General features: G+C 38.3%; 1 protein-coding gene across 2 annotated transcripts; it reads left to right on the forward strand.

Annotated features, from left to right (window-relative positions):
- Positions 1-659: 659 nt before the first annotated feature.
- On the forward strand, positions 660-24,161 carry slc16a1b (solute carrier family 16 member 1b). 2 transcript variants are annotated; one of them, XM_057356315.1, is made up of 5 exons: positions 660-817; positions 16,048-16,340; positions 19,964-20,107; positions 20,720-21,514; positions 21,634-24,161. In XM_057356315.1, the coding sequence occupies exons 2-5, from the start codon at positions 16,124-16,126 to the stop codon at positions 21,870-21,872; spliced, it is 1,395 nt and encodes a 464-aa protein (XP_057212298.1). In that variant the 5' UTR covers positions 660-817; positions 16,048-16,123; the 3' UTR covers positions 21,873-24,161. The 2 variants fall into 2 exon arrangements, with proteins under 2 accessions (XP_057212298.1, XP_057212299.1); XM_057356316.1 differs by lacking the exon at positions 660-817 and adding an exon at positions 7,644-7,808.
- Positions 24,162-24,244: the final 83 nt, after the last annotated feature.

Consider the following 24,244-nt stretch of genomic DNA (forward strand, 5'->3'; position numbering starts at 1 on the left):
TAGACTGCTGTCTTGACGGCCTCTAAACCCACGTAAAGTTGCATGTGAATATGAAATAATATCCTGTATTTGCTCGACATTGGCTTGTTGTTACGGCGTGATAGAGCCTGGAAGCGTGTCCTACTTTTAAGTGCGTGATAGTTGGCAACCTTGTTAATATACTAACAAAATAAGAAAGTAATTAAAGTACAAACACTAAAACAATACAATACAGAAAACCACAACCAGATTGCTCTCTAATCCGCTGCACTGTCTTCAGTATCGATTTCCTGGTCAGGGAGCTGTCAATCCAAATCTCACTAACCAATGAGAGTAAAGTGGCCATAAATCCCGCCCACACGTGAGATTTGTGCCAGAAAGGCGAACGAAAAATTGAGAAGTGTAAACGAAAACTCGGAAAGCCCAAATGAAAAATCTAGCAGCGAATTCAAAACTATTATTTTCAAAAACGAAACTTAGAAAATTGTTAAGAAAAATAGCAGTTTATTTGAAAATAATGTCACATTCTTGCAATTAAGTTTATTGTTTTCATTATCAAAGTGTTTTTTTTTCTCATTGTATATTTTTGTTCGTTTTTTAAAAGTTTGCGTTCATTTTTATTGGCACAAAAGGAATCCCATACGCAACCAGCAGTACTGCGCATGCGCCGTAGCCTTCACTATCACAATCGAGCTGATGCAAAACTCACACAGTATAGCCACGAGTCCACGGAGCCATTCAGAGCCCTCGATGCTGCTAACGGCTAACCGAACCGGGACCGCAAATCACAAACGGGTAGAGCATTTTTAACACCAGAGGAGCTGAATGAAATGCGAAGGTATGTGTTGAAAGGACGCACACAGGCGTATTGTGTGAACCACATGGTACCACTGGAGAGAGATAGAGAGGTCCATGTAACGTTAGCTGGACAAAGTGAATTAAATGTAAATTTGGAGAGTGTGCAAAACCTTTGTGATTCGTTTTGTTTGTTGTGTCGTTCGGTGATATCGCAGAGCACATCGAGAGACTCACTGAACCCTAAACTGGTCGGTGTATGTGGAGGTTTTGTCACACTACCATGGAAGCCTATCTTTTTTTCTGAGATCAAGGACGTGGTGTTCAATAACGTCGTTCTCTTTTCGGCGCGTGTCGGTATCTCTCGCGTGCACAGTGGAGGAGGGAACTGATTTAGTATAAGGTGTTCAAATCATATTAGCGTATTTCCAAGTTTTTCATGATCATTTTAATAGCTAGGAAAATATAATCTTTTAATTGGACGTTATTATTATCACAGGATCTTAAAACCCCTTCCTAGACAGCATCATAGGAGGTGAATGCGCATTTAGGGCAAATGATGCTTTAAAATAAATGTGGTCTAATTCAGCGCCTTCCTATGATTCTCTCCACTTAAGAGCAAGAAGAATAAAGACTTTTTCTAGGTGGTCCATTGTTGTTGGGCTCTCATAATCATTATCTGACTAAATATAACAGGTAAGTTAGAAGTTGCATTATGAGCTCATTACTACACGCGCTGTTAAAACAGTGTCCTTTACTTTTATACTTAGGTCGTAAAGTCCGGGCTGTTAAATTAAACTGGCTCATACCTGTTTGTGCTGGCGTAAAACGTTTTATAAGATAACTAGACTGCGTGTACAAGATGAAAACATGGATGTTAGAAACCTGATATTTCCTTGTGTCACTTGTGTAGAAAGTGAATTCAGGCATGAAGTGCACACTGATAAAACCACCTCTAAATCATATCAGTGACGAATTCCAGAGTACCTCTGATGCAATTTCATCTTTGACTTCTGCTCCCATTTAGAGTTAATGAGTGCGTTTACATGCTGAAAATAAACGGATATCTTATCAAAAATCAACTTAAAAAGAAAACAGTTTTCACGTGTTTACATGCATAGTAATAAACCGGCTACGCAGAAAACCGCGTTTACATGGAAGTTTGAGACTTGCCGGGTTTATCGCGTGCAGTGACGTCATCGTCGATTGTATTTTTATTGTTTAGTAATTAAAAACGCCATGGGAAATCGGTCAGAAGCTGTATTTTTATATGTATTCTCATGTCCGCAGTACCTGCAAATGAAACAATAGTTTTTCATTTAGCCTTTTCCACATCAACTGCATGATTCGAGAGCGGACTTTTATGCGTTATTTTACTATTACTTCCGTTTGGGACTTTCACTATTGCGCTGTCAGACATGCGAACATAAACAAAACTGAGAGAAAACCGGTAAAGGCGTTTACATGCAGCATAAGGATTTTAGGGTCGACAATTCTAACGTCTGTTGCTGAGGTCACGTAAGGCCAATCATAGTACTCGGCTGAAGTTATTTGTGTATGAATGTATGCATAAATTAATTAATTTTGTGATCTTGCCAAACTGGCACCATCTAGTTATTGCTACATGGTCATTATACATTTTTACACTATAAAAGAGTATCTATAGTATAACATTTATAGTAAATATGGTTTGGCAGGTTTATATGTATACTTGCATGTTGAGCACTCGGTAGCCATGACAAGTATGTTGTGTGCTGTTTCCATGAGGTGGTAGTTGAATTGTAGAGAGGTCATTCTATTGTTGGCTTTGTATGAATGCCAAAAGTTAGAGATTATGACTGCGCGCACTCATTGGATAGCTTTGGTCTGTTCAAATGGCGGTGACGTAAAGCAGGGCTCGACATTAACGCTTGTCCGGGACAAGTCAATGTTTAGTATGGGCAAGTGAGAGAGAATTTTACTTGCCCGACCGGACAAGTAACTTGAGAAAAAAAAGAACAGTGCAACATATATGTAGAATAATAAGAATATATGCATTAGACAGTGCTGCGTGTTTGTCGTGGTTGTGCTTGTTTGTGTGTGACAATAATCAATGCGCACCGCACAGAGTCCACGCGGACGCGAAATCCTGTTATTTAATGTCATCTGGCTGTTCTGCGTGTCCGAGTGAATTATGTGCACAGTTTAACATACAACACGAGTGATGGTCGAGGATTTATCTGTGCTGCACTGTATGAGGATATGAACACATGAACTTCATCTCCAAAGTTGCTCTGAGAGTTTATTTTACGAGCGTTTTAGTGTTTGAGTGAAGCTATCTGCAAACAAGCGTCTTCCCAAAGACCCGTCAAAATAAAAGTCCCGTTAAATTGAACACTCAGACAAAAAATACTGTAGTGTACTATTGAAAATTGAAGTGCCCTTGTAGTAAATTGATAAACACTGTATACTATAGTAAAGTTCAAAAACAATATAGTAGGAATTTTACTGCAGTTTACTATAGTAAATACTATAGTAACCTACAGTAATTTATGTGGACAAATATACCACTATTGTATAGTAAAAAAGGAAAAACACAGAACTTAGAAATATTAAAACAAATTTAGGTAATCTAAAAATGATATGGCCCTAATTTATCCATCTGTATGTAACATTAATGTCTTTTGTCAGTTATCTGCCTATTCATAATGAACTACACTTGCACATTTCTGCCTGTTCTACCAAACTTTAAACCTCTCTAGCACCAGTGCTATGTGCAAAGAAGTTAACCTACAGCCTTAACACTAATAATAATTACTGCTTGCCATTGTTTTATAGCAGTCACGGAGAGTAGGCCTATAACCAAATTCAGGCGGCCAAAGCGGACACTGGTCAAATTTGCTTCCAAGCATTTTAACTAATCTAAATCCGAAACAATTATATTGATTATATTATATTATAATTCAAATGAAATATCATTTTTTTATCTTTGGACAAGTAATTTTTGTACTCGGACAAGTGAATGTCAAATTTACTTGTCCGAAGGACAACCGCATGACAATGCTTAATGTCAAACCCTGCGTAAAGTCTTTGCAATAGTGTGTGTTGGGTAATAAGGAGTATTGACTGAAGTTTGGAATGTGAAGATACTACAAACTTGGGTTAAAAATGTAAAACATGCAAATTTCACACATTTCAGACAAAAATATAAAATATGTCATCATGTACAGATCTTTATGTTGACTTCTTGAGGAAAATGGAAGACTGACTTTGTACTAGCCACTCTTTTTAATACAATTACAATGAATGGTAGTTTTGTCATTGAAGTTGGCATGATGTGAAACACAATGTATACAATGAATGGGTGCTGAAGTGTTCAAGATTGAAATGGAAGAGCAATGGTACCATTAAAGAGGTCTGAAGGCTTATGCTAAATTGTAGGTGTTGGTAAGCCATGATGATAGCTTTGAGGGACACGCAGACCTAAATTTGTTATTTCATCACTGCCCGATGTCCACTCTAATGTTCGTAATATCTGATCTTTTCTTTCGTGTGAGATATTTTCAGTCAATTAAATTTTTGGTAGAAGTGCTATAAATGATTCAGCAGTCACACAGAATGTGAGAACCAGATCAACCGCTCGCTGAATTATCTTGTCATGAGTTAACAGCTCCACTGGAGGGAAGATTATCAGTGATTATAGGCTAGAATTCCTCAGAAGACATGCAGCTGCAAATCTACTTTTTAAACCCTTATGGTACTTTTATTTTCTTTATGAGAGCTTTAGCCATCAGAATTTGTCTTTGTGTTTCATGAAAGAAATCATATAATTGTACAATGTCTTGAGAATTAATAAATATGGCAGGATTATCTATTCTATGTGTTTAAAAAGATAGATAGGAGGCATTTTATTCAGAGAATCTGAATAAGAATGGAGTGTGGATTGGCTGGGGCCCGTCTGTCTGGCTCTTCACTTGGTTGTAAATATGTCCTTTATTCAATAACATCCTTTGTTATTGACTTTATTCAAGACATCCTTAACTTTGAGCTGAAGAGAAGTCTTTCACTAAAGTCGTTGCTCACATGTAAGTGTTTAGCGCACATTAGTCAACGGTTTGGTCCTCAGAACCCAGAGGATGTTGTGATGCATGCATCATTGAGAGACCAATGAGTGATGGGGGTGTGTTTGACCCGCCTCTTAGGGCTTAGTTTGCACAGTTTGGCGTTCGCAACTTCTTAACTTTTGCTAGTGTTTGTGATGTGTATGACCATTTTAATTGTTAGGGTTATAATAACTTTCCTCTCTGTAATGGTTTTGAGTCCTGTCTTAGATGTTTCATCAGGCTTTGAAGATGAGTTCACCCTGGAAATAACTGGGCATAAAATGATTGCAAAAGCAAATAACTTGTTGGGTGTGTGTACTTTTATATTGTGTGTTTGCAAGCATGGCAGTACCAGGGTTCCTGCTGGGAGGGAAGGAATGCTTCATTGAACTAAAAAACGTTATAGCTCACAGATTTAAAAATGCAAGTCAGCAAAACTTTAAAGGCTGGATAACATGCTTTGTCATGCATTCTGACTTCTTTACACAGTTGAAAGTGCTGGTTAATCATGCTTACAAGGTCAAATTGTAAAAAAAACATGTTGGACGTATGACGTAGTATTTCTATTAGGGCTGGGCGATGTGACGATATTATCGTATATCGCAGATGTCTCGCAAATATCCCGATGTCGATTACAACAGACTAGGGGTGGAGCCGAACCCGAATACGGTATTCGGAAAGGCACAAATAGCGTGTTTTTTACTAATACTTATTTCGAACAAATACTTTAAAAAAAATTGTATTCGGGAACAAGAAAAACTTCATATCAAAAAGCTGCGTTTTCGTGCATGCCCGAGCGAGTGAGTGAGTGAGTGAGTGAGTGAGTGAGTGAGTGAGTGAGTGAGTGAGTGAGTGAGTGAGTGAGTGAGTGAGTGAGTGAGTGAGTGAGTGAGTNACAACAGACTAGGGGTGGAGCCGAACCCGAATACGGTATTCGGAAAGGCACAAATAGCGTGTTTTTTACTAATACTTATTTCGAACAAATACTTTTAAAAAAATTGTATTCGGGAACAAGAAAAACTTTATATCAAAAAGCTGCGTTTTCGTGCATGCCCGAGTGAGTGAGTGAGTGAGTGACATTCAGGAGTCGGGGGGGTGGGGGGTAAAAGAGGTGACTGACACAGGCTGCTCCACACAGCAACAGAGAAGGCTCGGCTGAGCGAAAAAAGACTTCACTGCGTGCATCACTATTTTGTTGAATAGATTTTTGTACCTTAACTGGGTTCCGGAGGCAGTTTATAACTTTCGGGAAGCAGAGTTTGTTCGGGAGATTATTCCATTACGCTGCATTATTGACGTCTGCAGTCGGGTGCTCTCATGTTCGCTCTGTTTACGTACACTATAACGTACATTAGAAGTGTAACGCAAAAAAAACTGGATTTTTACGCCTATTTTGAATTTTACTCGAATACAAATACAAATACTTTCCCCCACTCAACAAATACAAATACAGATACAAATACCGGCTGCTTTGCACACCCTTACAACAGACAGATACCAGACGATAATTGATAATAATGGAAAATACGCATTATAACATTATCATGCGATGTAGGCTTTAGCGTAAACGTTAATGTTCATATGCCCAGGCAGTCAGTAACAGTGACAGAATTTTGGAAGCGCTGTTTTGTTCAGTCAGTTGAAAGTGCTGATGTTTTCTGCCGGTCGCTGCACAGACAGACCAAGAGAAAGACGAGTTGCATCAGCAAAGCAAAACCTCACGCTCGCGGGTCTGTACCGGTGTTCGAATTGTCCTACCCTGTCAGATTTTCCTACCACAGGGCAAAACTTAATATAATCTAAATCAGTGTTTCCCAACCCTGGTCCTCGGGGCACACCTTCCAGAATGTTTTAGTTCTCTCCCTATATGAAACACCTGATTGATGAGTTGACTCAGGTGTTTTATATAGGGAGAGATCTAAAACATTCTGGAAGGTGTGCCCCGAGGACCAGGGTTGGGAAACACTGATCTAAACCACATCGACAAAATAAACAGGTAGGATGATTTCACAATGCAAAATATCCTGTCAGATAGATAGTCCTACTATCTTAAAATAAACACATAAAATAAATTTACAGTGTAAATACTAGGTGTGTAACGGTTCAAATTACTCACGGTTCGGTTTGTGTCACGGTTTTAGGGTCACGGTTTTGGTTCGGTTTGTGCTATGTTCAGGGAAAAGGGACTACTGACAAATAAAAATAAGAACAAATTATCAAGCTACAGGTAACAGCACCAATAAACCAACAGAGCAAAGCAGAAAATTAAATAAGATACTGTATATACCTTTTAAGGTAGAAATGGATTAAAGTAATCAAATAAAACATAACATTGCATATGTACAAATTAAATAAAGACAAATCATAATTGAAGTTACAGAAGCTATTGAGTCAAAAGCAGTGGGTGATTTCCTTGACTTTTAACAGACAGCAGGAATATGCTGCTGTCGCTTTAAGAGGAATGAAACCGATGCAGTACACTGATACTGTACACATGCGTTGTTTTTCGTCCGTTCACTTAAGACATAACCTACATGTCTTTATATGTTTAGTCTTTTCCCTAAAGCATAGGTTTTAACATGTTTAACCATTTAAGGAAACATGAAAATAACTACTTTATAAAATTCTAAACAGATCATTAGCTGTGAAGTTAAAAATATCATAAATATCTTTAAAAGAAAAATTCTTGTCACGCTTTAATCAAAACAGGTGCATTTTGTGTTCTCTCACTTTTGCCGTTTAAACACCAAGCCAAGAGATGTCAGGAAACATTTATTTCCTGCTTTTGAGATGCTATCCTCTGCCATGTTTTCTGTTTCGAAATACGCTGTGTGATCTTAAGCTTACTATGTTGTTGATGTATGTATGTTGTATATTTGGACAAAAAATGATAGCTTACTGCTTACCGAATACTACACAATATACACTTTACACCTTACGCTGAGGGAAACGGTATGTAATCAATCAGTGTTTAAATGGTAGTGTGCTACTTTGTGCTACATTTTACCTTTTCAATTTTATTGTTTCTGATGTTTCATGTTTAATGTAGCAATTTTGCAATGGTTAATCTGTTGTATTGCATTGTGGAATACATTATGCCACAGTGAATAAGAATGTATACTGCACATTTGGGCAGATATAAACAAATGTAGCAGGGTAACTAAATGCAAAGCATACATAGATGCTAATAGTGTACGTACTAAATTTTAGGTTATTTTTTATTTTCTGTTTATTCTCATCGATATTGTAGATAATGACTTGTAGTATGCTCATCTAAACTGAGAATGAATTAAAGGTTTATTTGTAAAATTAGGCTTGTTTTAACAACTGTTGGTGTTCATTCAGATGTCAAGTAAGTTAGAAATAAAGCACATATGTAATGCATATGTAGGTTTGATGATGGGTTACTAGGTTATCTGTTAGGAGAAGACTGAAGTTAACGGAAGGTCCTGTTCTGCAAAATTATATAAACCTTTTGGTCATTTGGATGGTAGCTGAAAGTGATCTGCGTGATGCATGAAGGTTACAGATCAGAGACCGTGAAGTCAATTTGTTTGACTGATTTACTGTCATTACGTGTGTACTTTGGCTGACACCAACTTGAAAGGAAAGGTTGTAAAGGGTGCTCTAGTTGAGCAATAAAATTGCATCAAGTGCCATAATGAATAAAGTATCAGTTAGTGTTGTCAAAAGTACCGGTACTTCGGGTCCAAGTCGGTACCTAAAAATAAAAAAGTTGTCGGTACCTAATTTTCATAAGACCCGGTAGTACCGACGTACCGGGTCAACCGGGTACTGATGCTCTGTCTGACAGGTTGTCAGTCGGAAACTTTTCATAGATGCAATAAGACGTGATGAGCGGATAAGCGCGGCTCCGATCCACAAGAGATGCGCGCAGAAATACTTAAGATTAAAGTCATATCACGAAGAAAACGAACAGAGTTTTGTGGTGAAAGGAGGAAACATCCGGATTTAAGTAACAATTCAAGCGGTAAGTTTCAAATTCTGTTGCGTTTGCATTATGAATGTTGAAGCATATAAAAAAAAAAAAAAAAAAAAAAAATAAAAGTACCTGTTTGCGTGTTAATTTGTTAGCGCCAATGCTAAACCAGTCAAGTGTCCTTATTAACCATTTAATGCTTTTATAACTGTAATCGGGTAAAATAAATGGGAGGGCGGGATGGGGTTTACAGTACCTATTTTATTTAGGCCTATCTGAAATCTATGTGCTAGAAAACTATCATACTAACCTGTATGACTAGCAATGTGTATGTCTTGGATGGATAACTCTATTAGGTTTAAAAAGCCACATTTAAACTAAAGAAAAATATGTCTGTTGCATTTATTATTTTAATATACAGTTACCTTAATGTAAGTAATCTTGTGTAAATGCAGTATAAAAACTGATGTTTGTTTTAATATTGCATATGCATGTTTGTTCAGTAAGTTGACTTACTGAAGTTTATTCTATTTGTCTTATACAGCAGCAGACTGAGGAGGATGTTCATCAGCATGAAAGACCCCAGTGAGCACACAACCGTTTCAGCAACAATTAACTTGTATACATACAAAATGGCATTGCTTTCTATACATTTATATTAACAATAAGCTTTATTAATAAAATTGTGTTTCAATTAGCATGTACTGGTGTTTTGCTTTGGTACAGAGAACCGTGGAATTTTACTGGTATTGGTACCGACTACTGAAATTTTGGTACCGTGACAACACTAGTATCAGTTCATATCCAGATGGAACGTAGGGTCTGTCATCTTGGCATCGGATAGCTTCAGCAATGTTTGATTCAAGTCATTTTGGCTTGTAGATGTATCAGTTGCTATTGTAACACACACTTTTCGTCAAAAGAAAAAAAGGCAGCCAGCATCATCTTCTAAACCTGAGCTAGTTGATGTCTTGCACGTCCCAGTGGAGAAATATTAACCCGTAACCTTTACTTCTGCGAGTCTGGCTGATGCACAACCACGTTAGGGGTGTCGAAATTAATCGTTTTTACGATGCATCGCGATGCAAGCGAGGACAATTCGGTATCGGTTCAGTAACAGACCATAACCGGTTATAACGTACTTACGTTTTTCTGACATCATGTCGCATATGTGCTTTTACTGCTTTAGCATACAATGGCGGAGGTAGGCGAGACGCCAGTAATTAAAAATGCTCCAACTACTTTAAAAGCCGACATCTGGGCACACTTTGGCTTTTATGAAAAACCCGGTAAGCACGACCTGGACAGATCATGACATCCGCACATTCTCGGGAGACTACTGTACCAGTAGCCTGTCCAACACTGCCGCCTCATGGGAAAAGAACTCTTCTTGGCTTATTTGGGACATACTAAAGCATGCAGGGAGATTCACAGACTATTTAAAGAGTACATAACTAGGGATTTTTAATGTCCTACTTTGGTTTATGGAGTGTCCAACAACAAGTTTATGTACATAGAAGGTGTAAAAACACTATTATTTTGTAATAATAGGTAGGTACTCTTACCTTACTTCTTGACTGACTCTGAAATGATTCGTTCCGCGATTCATCTGTTTTAGGGATGTAACGATTCACCGTGAGCCGGTTGAAAATCGATTATAATGTGTGACGATTCAAATCGGTTGAGGTGTGAACTGAATCGCAATACATTTTTTGAACAGCAGGGGCCGCAATATTCACTGCAAACCTAAACGTGGACATGCTGATATTTCTTAAATGCAAAAAATCCAAGAAAAGCACAGACAGTATTAGTTTGTTTATATTAAAGAGACTTTTTCTATTATTAATTTGTTATAAAATTGCAGTTTAGTTTTGGTATTTTAAATAAAACATAATTTTATTATACAAAGAAACGTGAAGCATTTAAGAAATAATGCAAGGGAAGTTGTTCATTTCTAATTTGTTTCAACTCATTTTGTAAAAATAAATCGTGAATAAATCGCATGGTGAGATCAGAATAGTGAATCACATCGCATCGTGAGCTGAGTGAATCGTTACATCCCTAATCTGTCTAATCCCCTCCTTTCCGCTAGCCTAGTCTGCTGTGATTGGTCTACCACGAATGAGGCTCACGAGCTACAGTGTTTCGGGGAGAAGAGTGATGTTTTTCGCGGGCCGTCCTAGCAAAACGTAGACGGGGACTATATGTAGTGACGTAAATCCGTGGCGGTTCACGAATCAGACTAGGAACGAATCGTTTGCATGATTCAGAGTCGACTTGACTCCCTTTTTTCCAAGCCAATAACTATGTTATTCATTCACCTTTGGATTTACAACTTGGCAGACTGCTTACTTTCAAACACGGCAACATTACACACTGCATGAAATGTAATTTTCATGATCTCATGTTATGTACTCTTTAATATTAGTCTGGAATCTATAGAACTGATTTCAGTGAGATGGGCATTTTGTGAACATTGTGGACACATTTTCACATAATAATTTTTGAACCCTTATGTTAGAACACAAGTTCTTCAATAACCGATGCATTAATCTTTAGTAATATGTTTTTGCAAGCTTGTCATAAACTTTATAAATGATTCACTAAAGAATGCACACCAGTTAATCTACAGTGTTCTTATGTGGCTAAAGCAAAAGTCAGCGGAAAACAAAAGTGCTTATTTGAGATGTCTTGAGGTCAGTCACACATGCTTTAGTTTTTCCTGTCACAGATTTCAGTTAGATTAAATGCACACGTTTCCACATTATTAAAAAGGCAGCAGGGAGCAGTGCATATATGGCCCCAGTTGATCTTGTACTGGGGTTTAGTACCTGCCCTATAGGCCCTTTTTGGGTGTATAAGGAAAGAGGTCATTGCTTTGATGTGCTTAAGTTAATATTTTAATACCCAAAGGTTCTGTCACGAACACTATAGGCATCACAATTAAATGACCTACTTCTTCATTACACTGGCTGGGCTTTTCTAAATGTTCCTCGAGCTTTTAATATGGTTTCACCTTCAGTGATCTGTCTGATATGTCTCACAGGAAGCTGCTCGACACACACTATAGGATTGACAGATTTCACATCCAGTTAGGGGTAAAGTGTTATTTATGGTCATGCCTAGGACCTACGGCGTAGCTATGCCGAAGGCTGTGCGTAGCATGACCTGCACCTCTCAAAAATGTAACAACGCGTCAACTCAACGCAGACACTACGTGGGCCGCAAGCGCTGTGATTGGTCTGTTTGAAACCCTCCCTCAGGTTAAAAAACTTATCGTCATGTTTACTCAAACGCATTTCCGAATGAATTATATAAGTAAATGATTTGTTCATCTGTATTTAACATCTCAAGCTGCAACAAAAGTGAATGTTTACTTGCCGTTATCACTGCTAATGCTTCTCAAACGAGCTGCTTCTTTTTCTGCTCTTGTCTGGGTTACACAAGCAACACGCGCGTGGACACTGACGCCTAGTGGTCATTGCCTGTCGACGCGGACAACGTCGCACAAGTATAAAGGAAAAACGGCGCGTTGCCGTCCTACGCACAACCATAACTTGTCCTTAAGAAGATAACTTGCCACCTCTTCTGCTAAAAAAAATAAAAAATAGTTGTTGTAAAGCCTGGTATCACAGTCACGACTTTCTGTTTGCATCATTTTTTTTCTGAACAGTTCAGCTAGTGTGTATGAGCTTTTCTGTGTGCAGATGTTTTTTCATGTGCTAGTTTTTTTAATTGTATTTTAAGATTTGAAAAGGCAAACAATATTATTTATTTCATGTGTTAACCTTGGGGAGTTGGATGTGATGGGATGTTATCCTGGTTGCCAGGATCTTTGTGGTCAAGTAGGAGTTATTTCCTCATAGATTTCAGTATTATACATGATGAAATGCGTTTCTCAATACTTGATTAAGAGAGCAGAGGTCAAGAACATGCAGCTGTTTAGAATTTTTAGTGTCCCTTAAATCATTATTATCTGTTTAACTGTTTGGCCTAGTATGACTGATCGTGTTGTTGCTGTACGAAGTAGGGATGCACCGATACCATTTTTCAAAGACCGAGTACAAGTACCGATACTTTTTTCTGGTACTCTCCGATACCGATAACCGATGCCTGTATAATGTACAATTATGTTAATAAACCAGTATCTTACTGGTACATTTTTTTTCTTTTGTTTTTAGGTCTACTTAAATTTAGATACTATTAACTTTTAAATTAAGTTCAATTTTTTATAAGTAGCACAATTTTACTAGCACATTTTTAGGCTCTATTTTTTTCGATACAATCTTTAAAAGCAATTGAGGCACTTAAAGGAACAATTCACAAAAAAGGAAAATTCTTCATTTATTCACCCTCAAGTTGATCCAAATCTGTATACATTTCTTAGTTCAGAGAAAAATATTTGGAAGAATACCCTGTAAGCATACAGCTTGTGGCCACCATTGACTACCATAGTAGGAAAAATTGCTTTATAAATTTCTTTGTTTTGTTGAACACAAAAGGAGATATTTTGAAGAATGTAGAAATGTATTGATACAACCTGAGGGGGAGTAAATGAAGACAGAATTTTTATTTCTGGATGAACCGTCCTTTTAGGTAGCACGTAGACAGAAATTCTGATTACAAAAAGTACACACATTATTTGAATACATGCTTCCGGGGTTGACTGCTTCACATGTTTATCAGGCTGTGTGTTGTGGCATGATAGAAGCATGACTTCAGTTTCACAGTGGAATGATATATGTCGACCAGTTTAAAATGGGAACATGCCTTAGTTAAGCAGTTTCTCTCTGTTATGTAATGATCTGTTATGTAATGATCGTATGCAGTAGCAGGTTTGGTGTCAGTTTGTGCCACTTACACTAGAAGCTCTTGACCTTTTAGCAGTTAAATCTCTACACACTGGTTAACACTAACAGTTACCTTGATAAATAACCTTGATAAACAACTGCCCCTCGCTGCGCACATCTGTACCAATTAGGGGTGTAACGATACTTCGTACTACGATATTTCGCGATGCAAAAATGTCACGATGCGCATCGAAGAGAGATGGGGATATTTTACGATATGATGTTTAATTGTATTCGTTGAGCGGTCAAGACGCTACCTACTCTGAGCCAGCGCGTCACGTGTGCTTATCTCACATATGCGGTAGAGAGAGAAGTCTCTGGGAGATGGGGAAGCACAAGACACAATCTGTGTCTCCACGTGATTTACAAAGCGTCTTATTTTCCCTCACAATCGCCGGTAAAACACAGCATACTTGAAGCGTGACTGCTGGCGAGTCACCCCGAAACTCATTACAAAGGCAGCACAAACGTTTTTATATGCCAATGTTAGTTTATCCGCTAACGTGAGCTGCTGCATAACGTGATATGCAACATAAAGCCAAAAGAAACCAGCGCTGTACCGATTAGAGAAGTGAGTAGTACTGTAGATTAAAATGACATGCTAAAAATCGAACCAAGTATGTGATTTGCATGATTGAAGAAATGTAATGCAGTTTATGTAATATGTCTTTTTGAAAGATATTTCTCATTCATTACTGTCTCAAGCAATGACAGCGCAGCTTCAAAGAGACATGAGCCAATAGCGTTTGAGCGTGAGCTCTGTCAGAGCGTTTCATTGGTTGAATGTACTGAATGAACACGCCCTTCACTGAACGAACGAGTCAATTGAGTCAAAATGAGACTGAATGAACTGCTACATGTCGTTCATGGTCTAATATTCTCTGTGTTGTAACAATGCATATCCAGTAGTTACAGAACTTTTCTGAAAAATAAATGTAATGACCTGGTTTAATTTAATTCTAAGGTAAAGTAAATTGTCAAAACAGTTAAATCTTTTTTATGGAACATTTCATTACACCATTTAAATTAGTTAAACCAGATAGATTTTAGTAGACTAAATATAATGTAGATTTGGTCGACTAAAACTAAAATGATGGGGATGACTAAAATATGACTAAAACTAAATTGCATTTTAGTCAAAAGACTATGACTAAACCTAAATCAAAATTTGCAGTCAAAAATTGACACTCAGTGACAAACCTGCAGTACAGAAGGTTCAGTTAAGCCTTAAAAAGTTAAAATTCTTAATTTGCATGTGCAACAAAAAAAAGTTACTGAAATTGTTAATATTTTGAAAATAAATGTTATTTGAATTTGAATATTTAATTTTGTTCAAAATGTTGAGATGTGTATCGTATCGTGAACCCAGCATCGAGATATGTACCGAATCGTGAGCTGAGTGTATCGTCACACCCCTACCAATATTGCTTTTGAAAACGCCATTTGTGACGCTGTAGCTCAACTGGGTCATGGGTTTACATTCTCATAAATAATGGGCCACACCTTATACACTCTTTGAATGGCAGGAATGACTAGACCGTCATGTGCATCATCTGTATGTGACAGTTGTCTGTATATTACTATGGTTCCACGTATGCAAATGACATCGTATCATAACCAACATTGCGTGACAGAATGAAACCTTGTTGACCCCCTGTCTCTTTCCTCTGATACATGACCCTGCTTTCACTGCGGCCCTGCGAGAGCTTTGACCCCTTAACAAACATGCCGGCCTGAGAGCACCATCTTCACACTCGAAAAAGACTCAAAAGTTCTAGGAACTCCGTTTTAGAATATAACACCTCAATTAACTTGCAGATCTGAAAAGTCATGTTGAAAACCGGTGTCCAATGTGAGAAATTTTTTGTTTTATATGTAAAAAAAATGCTAAGGTATTGCTATGGTTCTATTCAGGTTAACTTGAAGGGTACAGTATAGTAAATACTAAATATTACTATAGTATAAAAAGTAGTTAAGAATGTGTCTGTAAGAGATCCTGTATGTATAACATGTATAACATGTCTGTTCGTTGAATTAGCTGCATGGAAAGGACATTGGATTTGTTTGACCTTACGTCAGAAGTTGTCTGTTATGGTTGTGGTAGTATTATCTTGTATGTTTGTGTGTTTTGACATCAGATCAGTTAAAGTGTAATGGACTATAGCTGATCCATTGAAGCTTCAAAGCGTTTACGCCATGTATTTGTGCATGCTTCAACTTTACATGCTGTACTGTTGCCCATGTTGCCCTGTTTGCGTGGATAAGTTCCCAGTCAGGACTGCAGTGGTGACCCCGAGAGACTTGAGGCCAGATGCCAGTTTATCAGTTTTGAGGAACTACTGTGTGAATCTGTTTTTTTTCTTTAATGGATCTCATCATCTCTCTTTTTCTCTCCCCACAGACTGACCCTTGGTGCTTGAAGCTCATCTGATCATTTTCCTCATCATCATCATCATCATCACTGTGTGTGTGTAGAGATGCCTCCAGCGACAGGAGGGCCGATAGGGTACACGCCTCCGGAGGGCGGATGGGGCTGGGCGGTGGTCGTGGGGGCCTTCATCAGCATCGGGTTTTCCTACGCCTTCCCCAAGTCCATCACGGTCTTCTTCAAAGAGATCGAGGTGATCTTCAATGCCACCAGCAGTCAGGTGTCATGGATCTCATCAATCATGCTGGCTGTCATGTATGCAGGAGGTCAGTGTCATTTACTACTCTCACAACTAACTTGCGCTTTTTTGTCTGGTAAAATTACCTTAGAACCGAAACCCAGTTGTTTGATCAAGCTCTGACCTGCTGTTCGCTGTGTCTGCGCTCCTGATGAGCACAGCAGGACATTACATCTGTATGTCTGCATGTAGTTAACATGGTTTTCGTACAGTTGGTGAAGTTGTAAAGAAAAGGTAGGTGTAAACTTGTCTGAGCTGATATTCCTTCAGGCAGTTAGGAGTCAAATTTTTGGAGCGCTGATGTTGGATTGTAAGTGCACTACACCATTTTGTTTGTTTTAGTAAGTGAGCATGGGGAAAGGAATGACAGTTAAAAAGTACTAAAGTCAACCACCACGTCATAAAAGGTGCGTGGGTGAGGGCAGTGTTGATCATTGATGTCACTTCCTGGAGTTGAACTGGGTCTGTAGTTTCCCACACCCACTAAGTATAGTATGCACACATGTACCTCTGCTCATATATTATTGTTACAGTGTTTGCATTAGTATATGTGTTCTTGTCACACTAGGTTTAAGTTGTAGTCTGTAACATTTTGGGTTAAAATAACATCAATCACTTATTGATCTTATTGCCTTTAAAAAAAAACAGTATTCAAAATATCACCTTTCCCCAATTCACAACAGTAAACTTATAGTAATGATTCATAATTTGAGTGCTGGGGGTGGATCTTGCGGGAAATGTCAGGTTGCCTTGAATGGGTGTGGTTAGAAGAGGAGCCGGCTTTCAGACTGTTGCCAAGTCCATGGTTTACCCCAGCACGTTTTGAATGGCCGTTGCTCTGGTTTTGTTACGCAGATTTGGCAACCCATAGGCTATTCATCCGTGCAGAGAAATGCCAAAGCACAACCCACATAAAGAAAACTGCAAGTAACCTACAATTTTTGTTTCTAACGAAGATGGTGCCTAAGAAACCAAAGGTGCAGGTTTCTGCTTGAAAGCATGCTAAATGGAGTGGTGCAGAGATCATGTATTTTTGTTGGACCGGAAGTTAGCCCCGCACTAGTTCCTCGACCGAAAGCCTATGTGTTTTTCCCATACACTTTTGGACGATCACAAAAAATAGGATCTGTGATTAACAAGGGTTTGTGATGTTTACACATTTTGTCTATTAAGATAATCTTTACAAATTAACAACATTTTTACTTTCAAAGCCTGAATACAATCGCCAGAAGTAAAAAAAAAACTACATTACGGTCGCTCGATATCAGCATCACCACCACCAAGCCTCCGACAACTTTTTCAAACTATTAGAAACGTTCCTTGGTAAGTAATAACTCCGTGAATAAATCTCCATCTATGTTTTAAGAGATTTGTGCCCATGTTCCATTATTTGTGAGATTTACATGCACAATGACGTCTTATGTCCCCACCAAAGGATGTTGTCGTTTTTAGCAACTTGTTAGCAACAGCCGTTTTTAAGACACAACAAGGCTTTAAAAATCACGAGCGGGTTGTAACTGGTGTGTTTTATGTCACACATTAAAACGTGAAAATATTTAGAGGTTTTGTTAACCACAGATCTTATTTCAGGCAATTTACCAAACACCTATTCCAAAAACCCATTGACTTGAGGGCAATGGAACCATAAGTGATAAAATGCTAACTCGCTTTTAGGGTTTGCACACAAAAATTCTTCATCCCTGCGATACTCTATTACTTCAGACCTTGCGAACAAAAGGGCAACAGGATATGGTGTTACACCCCCCACAACTGCTTTATAAAATAATAGTAATATAAATGGATAAAAGCGTCTGCTAAATGTAATATAAATAATGAAGTGTTTAAAATTTTATATTTTTACTCGTATTAAACCCATTGCACATTGAGTCCGAAATTTGCGCACGTTAAAAAATAAATACGACCTCACGTTGTGTCAATCACATTTACACACTGCCTCCGATATTTTCGTCTGTCATAAAAAAATTCGGACCGGGTTCGATTTTCTGCGTTTTCGCATCCGTATCAAGCATTTTGAGTGGACTTTTATAACAATTCAGAGACACCGTACAAACGAGCGCCAAATACGAAAAAACGTATACGAAAATTCCGGACTGTATGTGCAAAGACCTTTAGTGTAAAAATGCATATAATAGTCAACCTGCATATGTGTATGTCATGTGAACATGTGAGCATGAACATGTGAGTGGAAAACAAAATCTTGTTTGGTCACCCACATCATTCTGTTACTTCTGCTGGAAGGTCAAATCCAGAGTCACATTGAGTGGTCTGGTTATTTCCTGCAGGGCTGTGTGCGTGTGCGCACGTCATTCTCACCTGTTCCTATTGGCTGATGGTAGCACTGGTGCTATATAATATTTCTCTGATCTCACAGGACTGTTTCTCCAGCTCTGCCTTCAAAGAATACTTGATTATGAATGTGACTGCTGCAGTAGTTTTACATTTCAAATTCGTTGTAGAAATACCTGCTAGCTGCTCACAGACTACAAATCTGAAAGCCACTTCAGAGTCTCCATCTCTCTGTAATACTGCTTGTGTATCTGAATGACTGGTGTCTTTGTCTGGGAGCTCTGGTGCTACACAAAGCCTGTCAGAATGAATTTATCCGAGGAATTTAACAGGGAAGAGCAGATTGCGTTGAACTCTGACTGGATGCAATACATTTATGGGAACGTTTAGAGTCCTCTTCATGTTAGATTACAAAACAGCAGTGATGGATTGCTAATATTATTATATTGGGCCGAACTTTACTACGTCCCATCTGTTTATGTTTAAAATTTGTAGTTTGTTCGTACATTTTAAAATGCTGTGGTGTCTTGCCTTGTAAGTAAAGTTATTCAGCTCACTGCCAAAGTTTAAGGACTCCGAATGGGCCCTTTCACAAGCACAGCACAGCAATGACAAAGCAGTTTTTTATTCACCAACAAAACTTTGGCTATTTCACCTTTCAGAAACCAAAAATCTTTTCCTTCCTGATGATTTTTGTTTTGAGTTGTCTTACAATGCGATGTACACTACAGCCTATGAAAATAACATGAGTTTAAATAAAAAAAGTAGCCTGTTACCCTGCTAATCCATTTTTGTTTGAAGAAACATGGTAGTAATTCCTAAAAATTCCTTAAAAAAAAAAACTCCCATGTTGGGAGTAAGTTGGAAATGTGGTTGCTCGCACACAGTGTCAGTTCCTGTTGTGTGCTGGTTCAGCCATAAGTTATGCTGATTAAGGTTTTCTCCACATCAGGTTGACACATCACATGTGCATATGTATGTGTGTGTGTGTGTGTGTGTGTGTGTGTGTCACTCACATCACAGTTTCCTTCCTCTGAATTGTCTCGTGTGTCCTTAAAACCATTTAAATTCAGGAATGGATGTAAATTGCTTCTGTTATAGCTCCATCTAGTGGTGAAACAACACAGTGCAGTACGAAGTCTTTATTTGCATTTTCATTCGCATGAATGGATGTTTCGGAGAATTTATCAAGTCTTAAAAAAAAATAACCTCAATTAGTCAACTTGCATAACATTGTAAGGATTTTTTAATGGATAATTGTAAAATTGGAGCGGAGAATGAAAAAATCACACAATAATTTGTTCCATATTAAGCTTTTTAATTTTAAATGCTTTCTCTTAACAGGGCCAATCAGCAGTATTCTGGTGAATAAGTTTGGTAGTCGGCCAATCATGATTGCCGGAGGCTGTCTGTCTGGCACAGGATTGGTTGCCGCATCCTTCTGTAACTCAGTGGAGGGTCTTTACTTCTGTGTGGGAGTTATAGGAGGTAAACGCATTGAAAAACACTGTATCATATAACATTTATTATAAAGTCAAGAAAAGACACTTTTATAAAACACACCACAAAATCAACATGCTGTCAAGAGTGAACCTGTAGTATCACCAGTTGTTATAGTTTTGAATTTAGTTTTATTTAATATTTTGAATTAGCTTTGATTTTTAAGTTTTAGTTTTCGTGTACAATTATGCCATGTCAATTTTGTCATTTTATTATGTATTTATTTTTTATATTGCTATCTTAAGTTTTTTGTCATTTTATTTATTTTCACTTAATAATCGTAGTGGGTTAATAAAGCTTATTGCTGAGGCAATTTTCATTAGTATTCAAATAATATTTAGGCAGATTTAGTGATAGAAATTCTTCTGAAACATCTTTACTTTTTCTCTGAGTTGGACCGCACGTTTTTCATGTTAACTGGATTCCCATCCTTCAGTTTGTCTTTTTGAAAAGCTTGTTTTTATGTAATTATGTAAATGTACTTGTTTTTATGTAATATTATGAAAATAAAATGATGAAAAGTCAAATTCAGACTTTCAAACTGTCTCAGTTTTGAAATCATTCCATGCAAGCTTTCATTCTCTTACCTTTTTTTTCTAGGTCTGGGCTTAGCTTTCAATCTGAACCCAGCATTGACCATGATCGGCAAATACTTCTACAAGCGGCGGCCCATAGCCAATGGCATCGCGATGGCGGGCAGCCCGGTGTTCTTGTCCACACTGGCTCCGCTGAACAGCTGGCTGTTTGATCAGTTCGGGTGGAGGGGCAGTTTTCTCATCCTGGGCGGAGCTTTGCTCAACTGCTGCGTAGCAGGATCATTGATGCGCCCCATTGGACCAAAACCACAACCCGCCAGTTCTAAAGAGGATGAGGGAATGAAACCCCAAGAGAAAAAGACTGTCATGCAAACCTTAAACAGCTTCCTGGATCTGACGTTATTCACTCACAGGGGCTTCCTGCTGTACCTGCTCGGAAACTGCATCATGTTTTTTGGCCTCTTCGCGCCCCTCGTCTTTCTCAGCAATTATGCGAAGAGTAAAGACATTTCCAAGGACAAAGCTGCATTCTTGTTGTCAATCCTGGCCTTTACAGACATGATAGCTCGGCCGTCCATGGGTCTGGTGGCCAACACACGCTGGGTCCGTCCGCGTATACAGTACTTTTTCGCCGCGTCTGTGCTGTACAACGGAATCTGTCACGTGTTCGCGCCATTCTCCACCGATTACCTCGGCTTTTGCATTTATGCTGTGTTTTTCGGTGTGGCGTTCGGTTGGCTCAGTTCTGTGTTGTTCGAGACTCTGATGGATCTCGTGGGGGCTCAGAGGTTCTCCAGCGCAGTCGGGTTGGTCACTATTGTGGAATGTGCACCTGTGCTGCTGGGACCTCCATTACTGGGTAAGGATTCATGTTTTTTAGGATTTAAGGATTGTTCCCAGTTCCAATATTAATTCTGCAATAAAAACTAATGTGTTTACTTAATTTACAAAGCTGTTTTTCTGTTTGACCCCCTACAGGAAAACTCAACGATATATACCATGATTATAAATACACATATTACGCATGTGGAATAGTCCTGATGGTGGCCAGTATATTCCTGTTTGTGGGAATGGGAATCAACTACAGGCTAGTGGACAAAGAGAAGAGGCAGGAGGAGAGAAGAGCCAGGCTAGAAGGACGAGATGAAGAGACAAATGTAGACAAGGCCCTGAACGAGAAGGCGAGGGAGGCTGATGGAGACATGTCGGAGGCGTGAGCCTTCATTTCCAAAAGGGATACAGACACTATTTAACGTGCACACACCAACAATCCACGTCTTCCAGTTCCGGCCGTCCAAAACAACACAAACATGAGTTCACCTTTATTGAGCCTCTTAACAGCACAAAAGACATTCGGGTGCCAAATATTTTTTCTCTTTACTGCTTTCACGGACACACCAACTCATGCGGTCACAAACACACCTTATATTTTTTTTGTGACGACTTGAGCCACGTTTATACAGAGTTTCTGTACACACTTTTATTTGGTATCTTATGGCTTTAAAACACATTCCTAGGTTGATTTTTATATAATTATAGAGATGGCACACATAAAAAAAACAAAGCCGATTTTCATCAGTGTCAGCATCGCCATGGGAACAGTACTATATTTAGAAGAACCCTTTCACTTTGTGTTCTTCATATAAGATCAGGTCAGATGTATATCAGACTAAGTCATTATGTAAGATACACAAATGTTTATGGAGTGTTTTTGTATATGTGTGTATTGTCTGCGGTTCTGATTGGCTAGTTGAGAATACTACACGGCATTGTGTGATCTAGATTTCACGTCATACTGTTTTTTTGTGTGTTCTGTTAAATATGATCTATTGTTTGGCAGGTTGCTTGTTTCTGTACACCACAGCCGAGCGTTGCCTTCACCTTGTTCTGACGTCACAATGTCACATTGGTTCTCAAGCTTGTTACTCAACGTCTCATCGCCCAACTGTGTTTCTCTGTCACCATGGAGATTTCCACGGTAACTGTTTTATAAACCGGCAGTCAGCATACTTGTGTACTGCTCTGTGCAAATCCCACTACGGAAGAATTTACATGTCAAGTTGTATTTTTGCTTGTGTACGTCATTTGCAGTCAAGATGGTTTTTTGTGTCTTTTATGCACTAGGAAAAATGCCACTAGGGAACGTACATGTAGGAGAACATGATGCGTGTCTTTCTCCACCTTTGACCACACTATACGCACACGTCTGTTTCATTGTAGTTGCCAAAAAGCTCTTGTGCTTTGGAATGTGTGCCTTTTGATTTACACACAAGTATTTGTATTTAAACCTAACAAGACTAACCTCTAAACACTCTTTAACAATTGATTGAATGACAAGAGCTTGAACATTTATTAATTTCGTAACCTGACAGTAATTTGCTTTTTATGTCACATTGGGATGGAGTATTTTGAAGATCTTCATTTCAAGGCAGCAACCAGTGCAAGTGTGATAACGTGCATTTGTTTTCTGCAGACAAATTCCAGCACGGAAGACTGCATTTTAAGTTCTGCTGTTAAAACTCCAAAACTGAACACATTTGTTTATTTGTACAATGAAGCATATTCAAAATCTAAACAGGTGAGTGCATTACCAAAGCAGAATTTACTTCTGTGTTTCAAAACTAGTACTAGAACAAGCTACAAAAGGTTTTGCAGATTATTGAAATAATAATAGGTGTGTTTAAAGATCAGATAAGTGACTGGTGCCTGTAAAGGGCTGAATTTACAAGCATTTTTTAAATGGAGTGACTAGGTTGGCAAAAGGGAGGAAACTCCACTCCCTGCTGGTGGCTGGAGGGCATTGCGACACTGCCATCTAGCAACAAACGTGTCAAATGTAACAAGTCACTTTATAGTAAACAATGTGGGGTTTCTGGGATCAGTGTGAAAGCATAGCGAGTGGCTATTTTTGTGTAGCGCATTAGGTAAGTTGTATACTGGATTAATTCATACTCGTGTACATTTAACCTCCGTTTTCACATTTTCTATAGAGAGGCCATTTTCACCTCAGTAGAAACTGTTCTGAAGGATGTGTTTGTATGCTGTTGTATTCCGGTGTAGCAGAGTTCGTATCTCAGCAAGGCTGTATATTCAATGCATTGCTAACTGGATCTCGGATAAGATCAAGATTCCTACTGAACTTCTGTTAACAGAACAGGATAATATAATTGCTGTGGATTCATGTCAGTGTTTTCAATTTGTAATAGCGTGAAGGAAAATTAAGCTGTACTGAGAAAATGGACGTATCAGTAGATACAACACAAAAGTAACACACTAACATGGGTGCTTAAAATGTTGTTTGTCAGACAACTGACTGAGGCAAAGAAAGCAAGTTTGTGTTTGTGCTCAAATTCCTTGCAAACTGATCTCGTGATTTAGGAGAGTCCGGCCTACCCTCTAGTAAACGGTATGAATAATAGTATTATTTAGACATTTGAAATCACGAGTGATATTTTGTATGTTTGATGTTTTGTCTGGACGAGCAAATCAATAAACGTTTTTAAAAATGCAAATGTGTTTTATTATTGTGAGTGCAATATATAAATTATAATAATAGTCAGCATTAATTGTTGCAGTATATATATATGTA

Source organism: Triplophysa rosa, linkage group LG17 (assembly GCF_024868665.1).
Source record: "Triplophysa rosa linkage group LG17, Trosa_1v2, whole genome shotgun sequence".
Taxonomy (NCBI): Eukaryota; Metazoa; Chordata; class Actinopteri; order Cypriniformes; family Nemacheilidae; genus Triplophysa; species Triplophysa rosa.

What these genes read in the sequence shown, in the direction of transcription:
- slc16a1b (XM_057356315.1), top strand. Translation starts at nt 16,124, where the DNA reads ATGCCTCCAGCGACAGGAGGGCCGATAGGGTACACGCCTCCGGAGGGC. An exon ending in GGCTGTCATGTATGCAGGAG is followed by an intron (nt 16,341 to 19,963) that starts GTCAGTGTCATT and finishes TTCTCTTAACAG; the next exon opens with GGCCAATCAGCAGTATTCTG. An exon ending in CTGTGTGGGAGTTATAGGAG is followed by an intron (nt 20,108 to 20,719) that starts GTAAACGCATTG and finishes TTTTTTTTCTAG; the next exon opens with GTCTGGGCTTAGCTTTCAAT.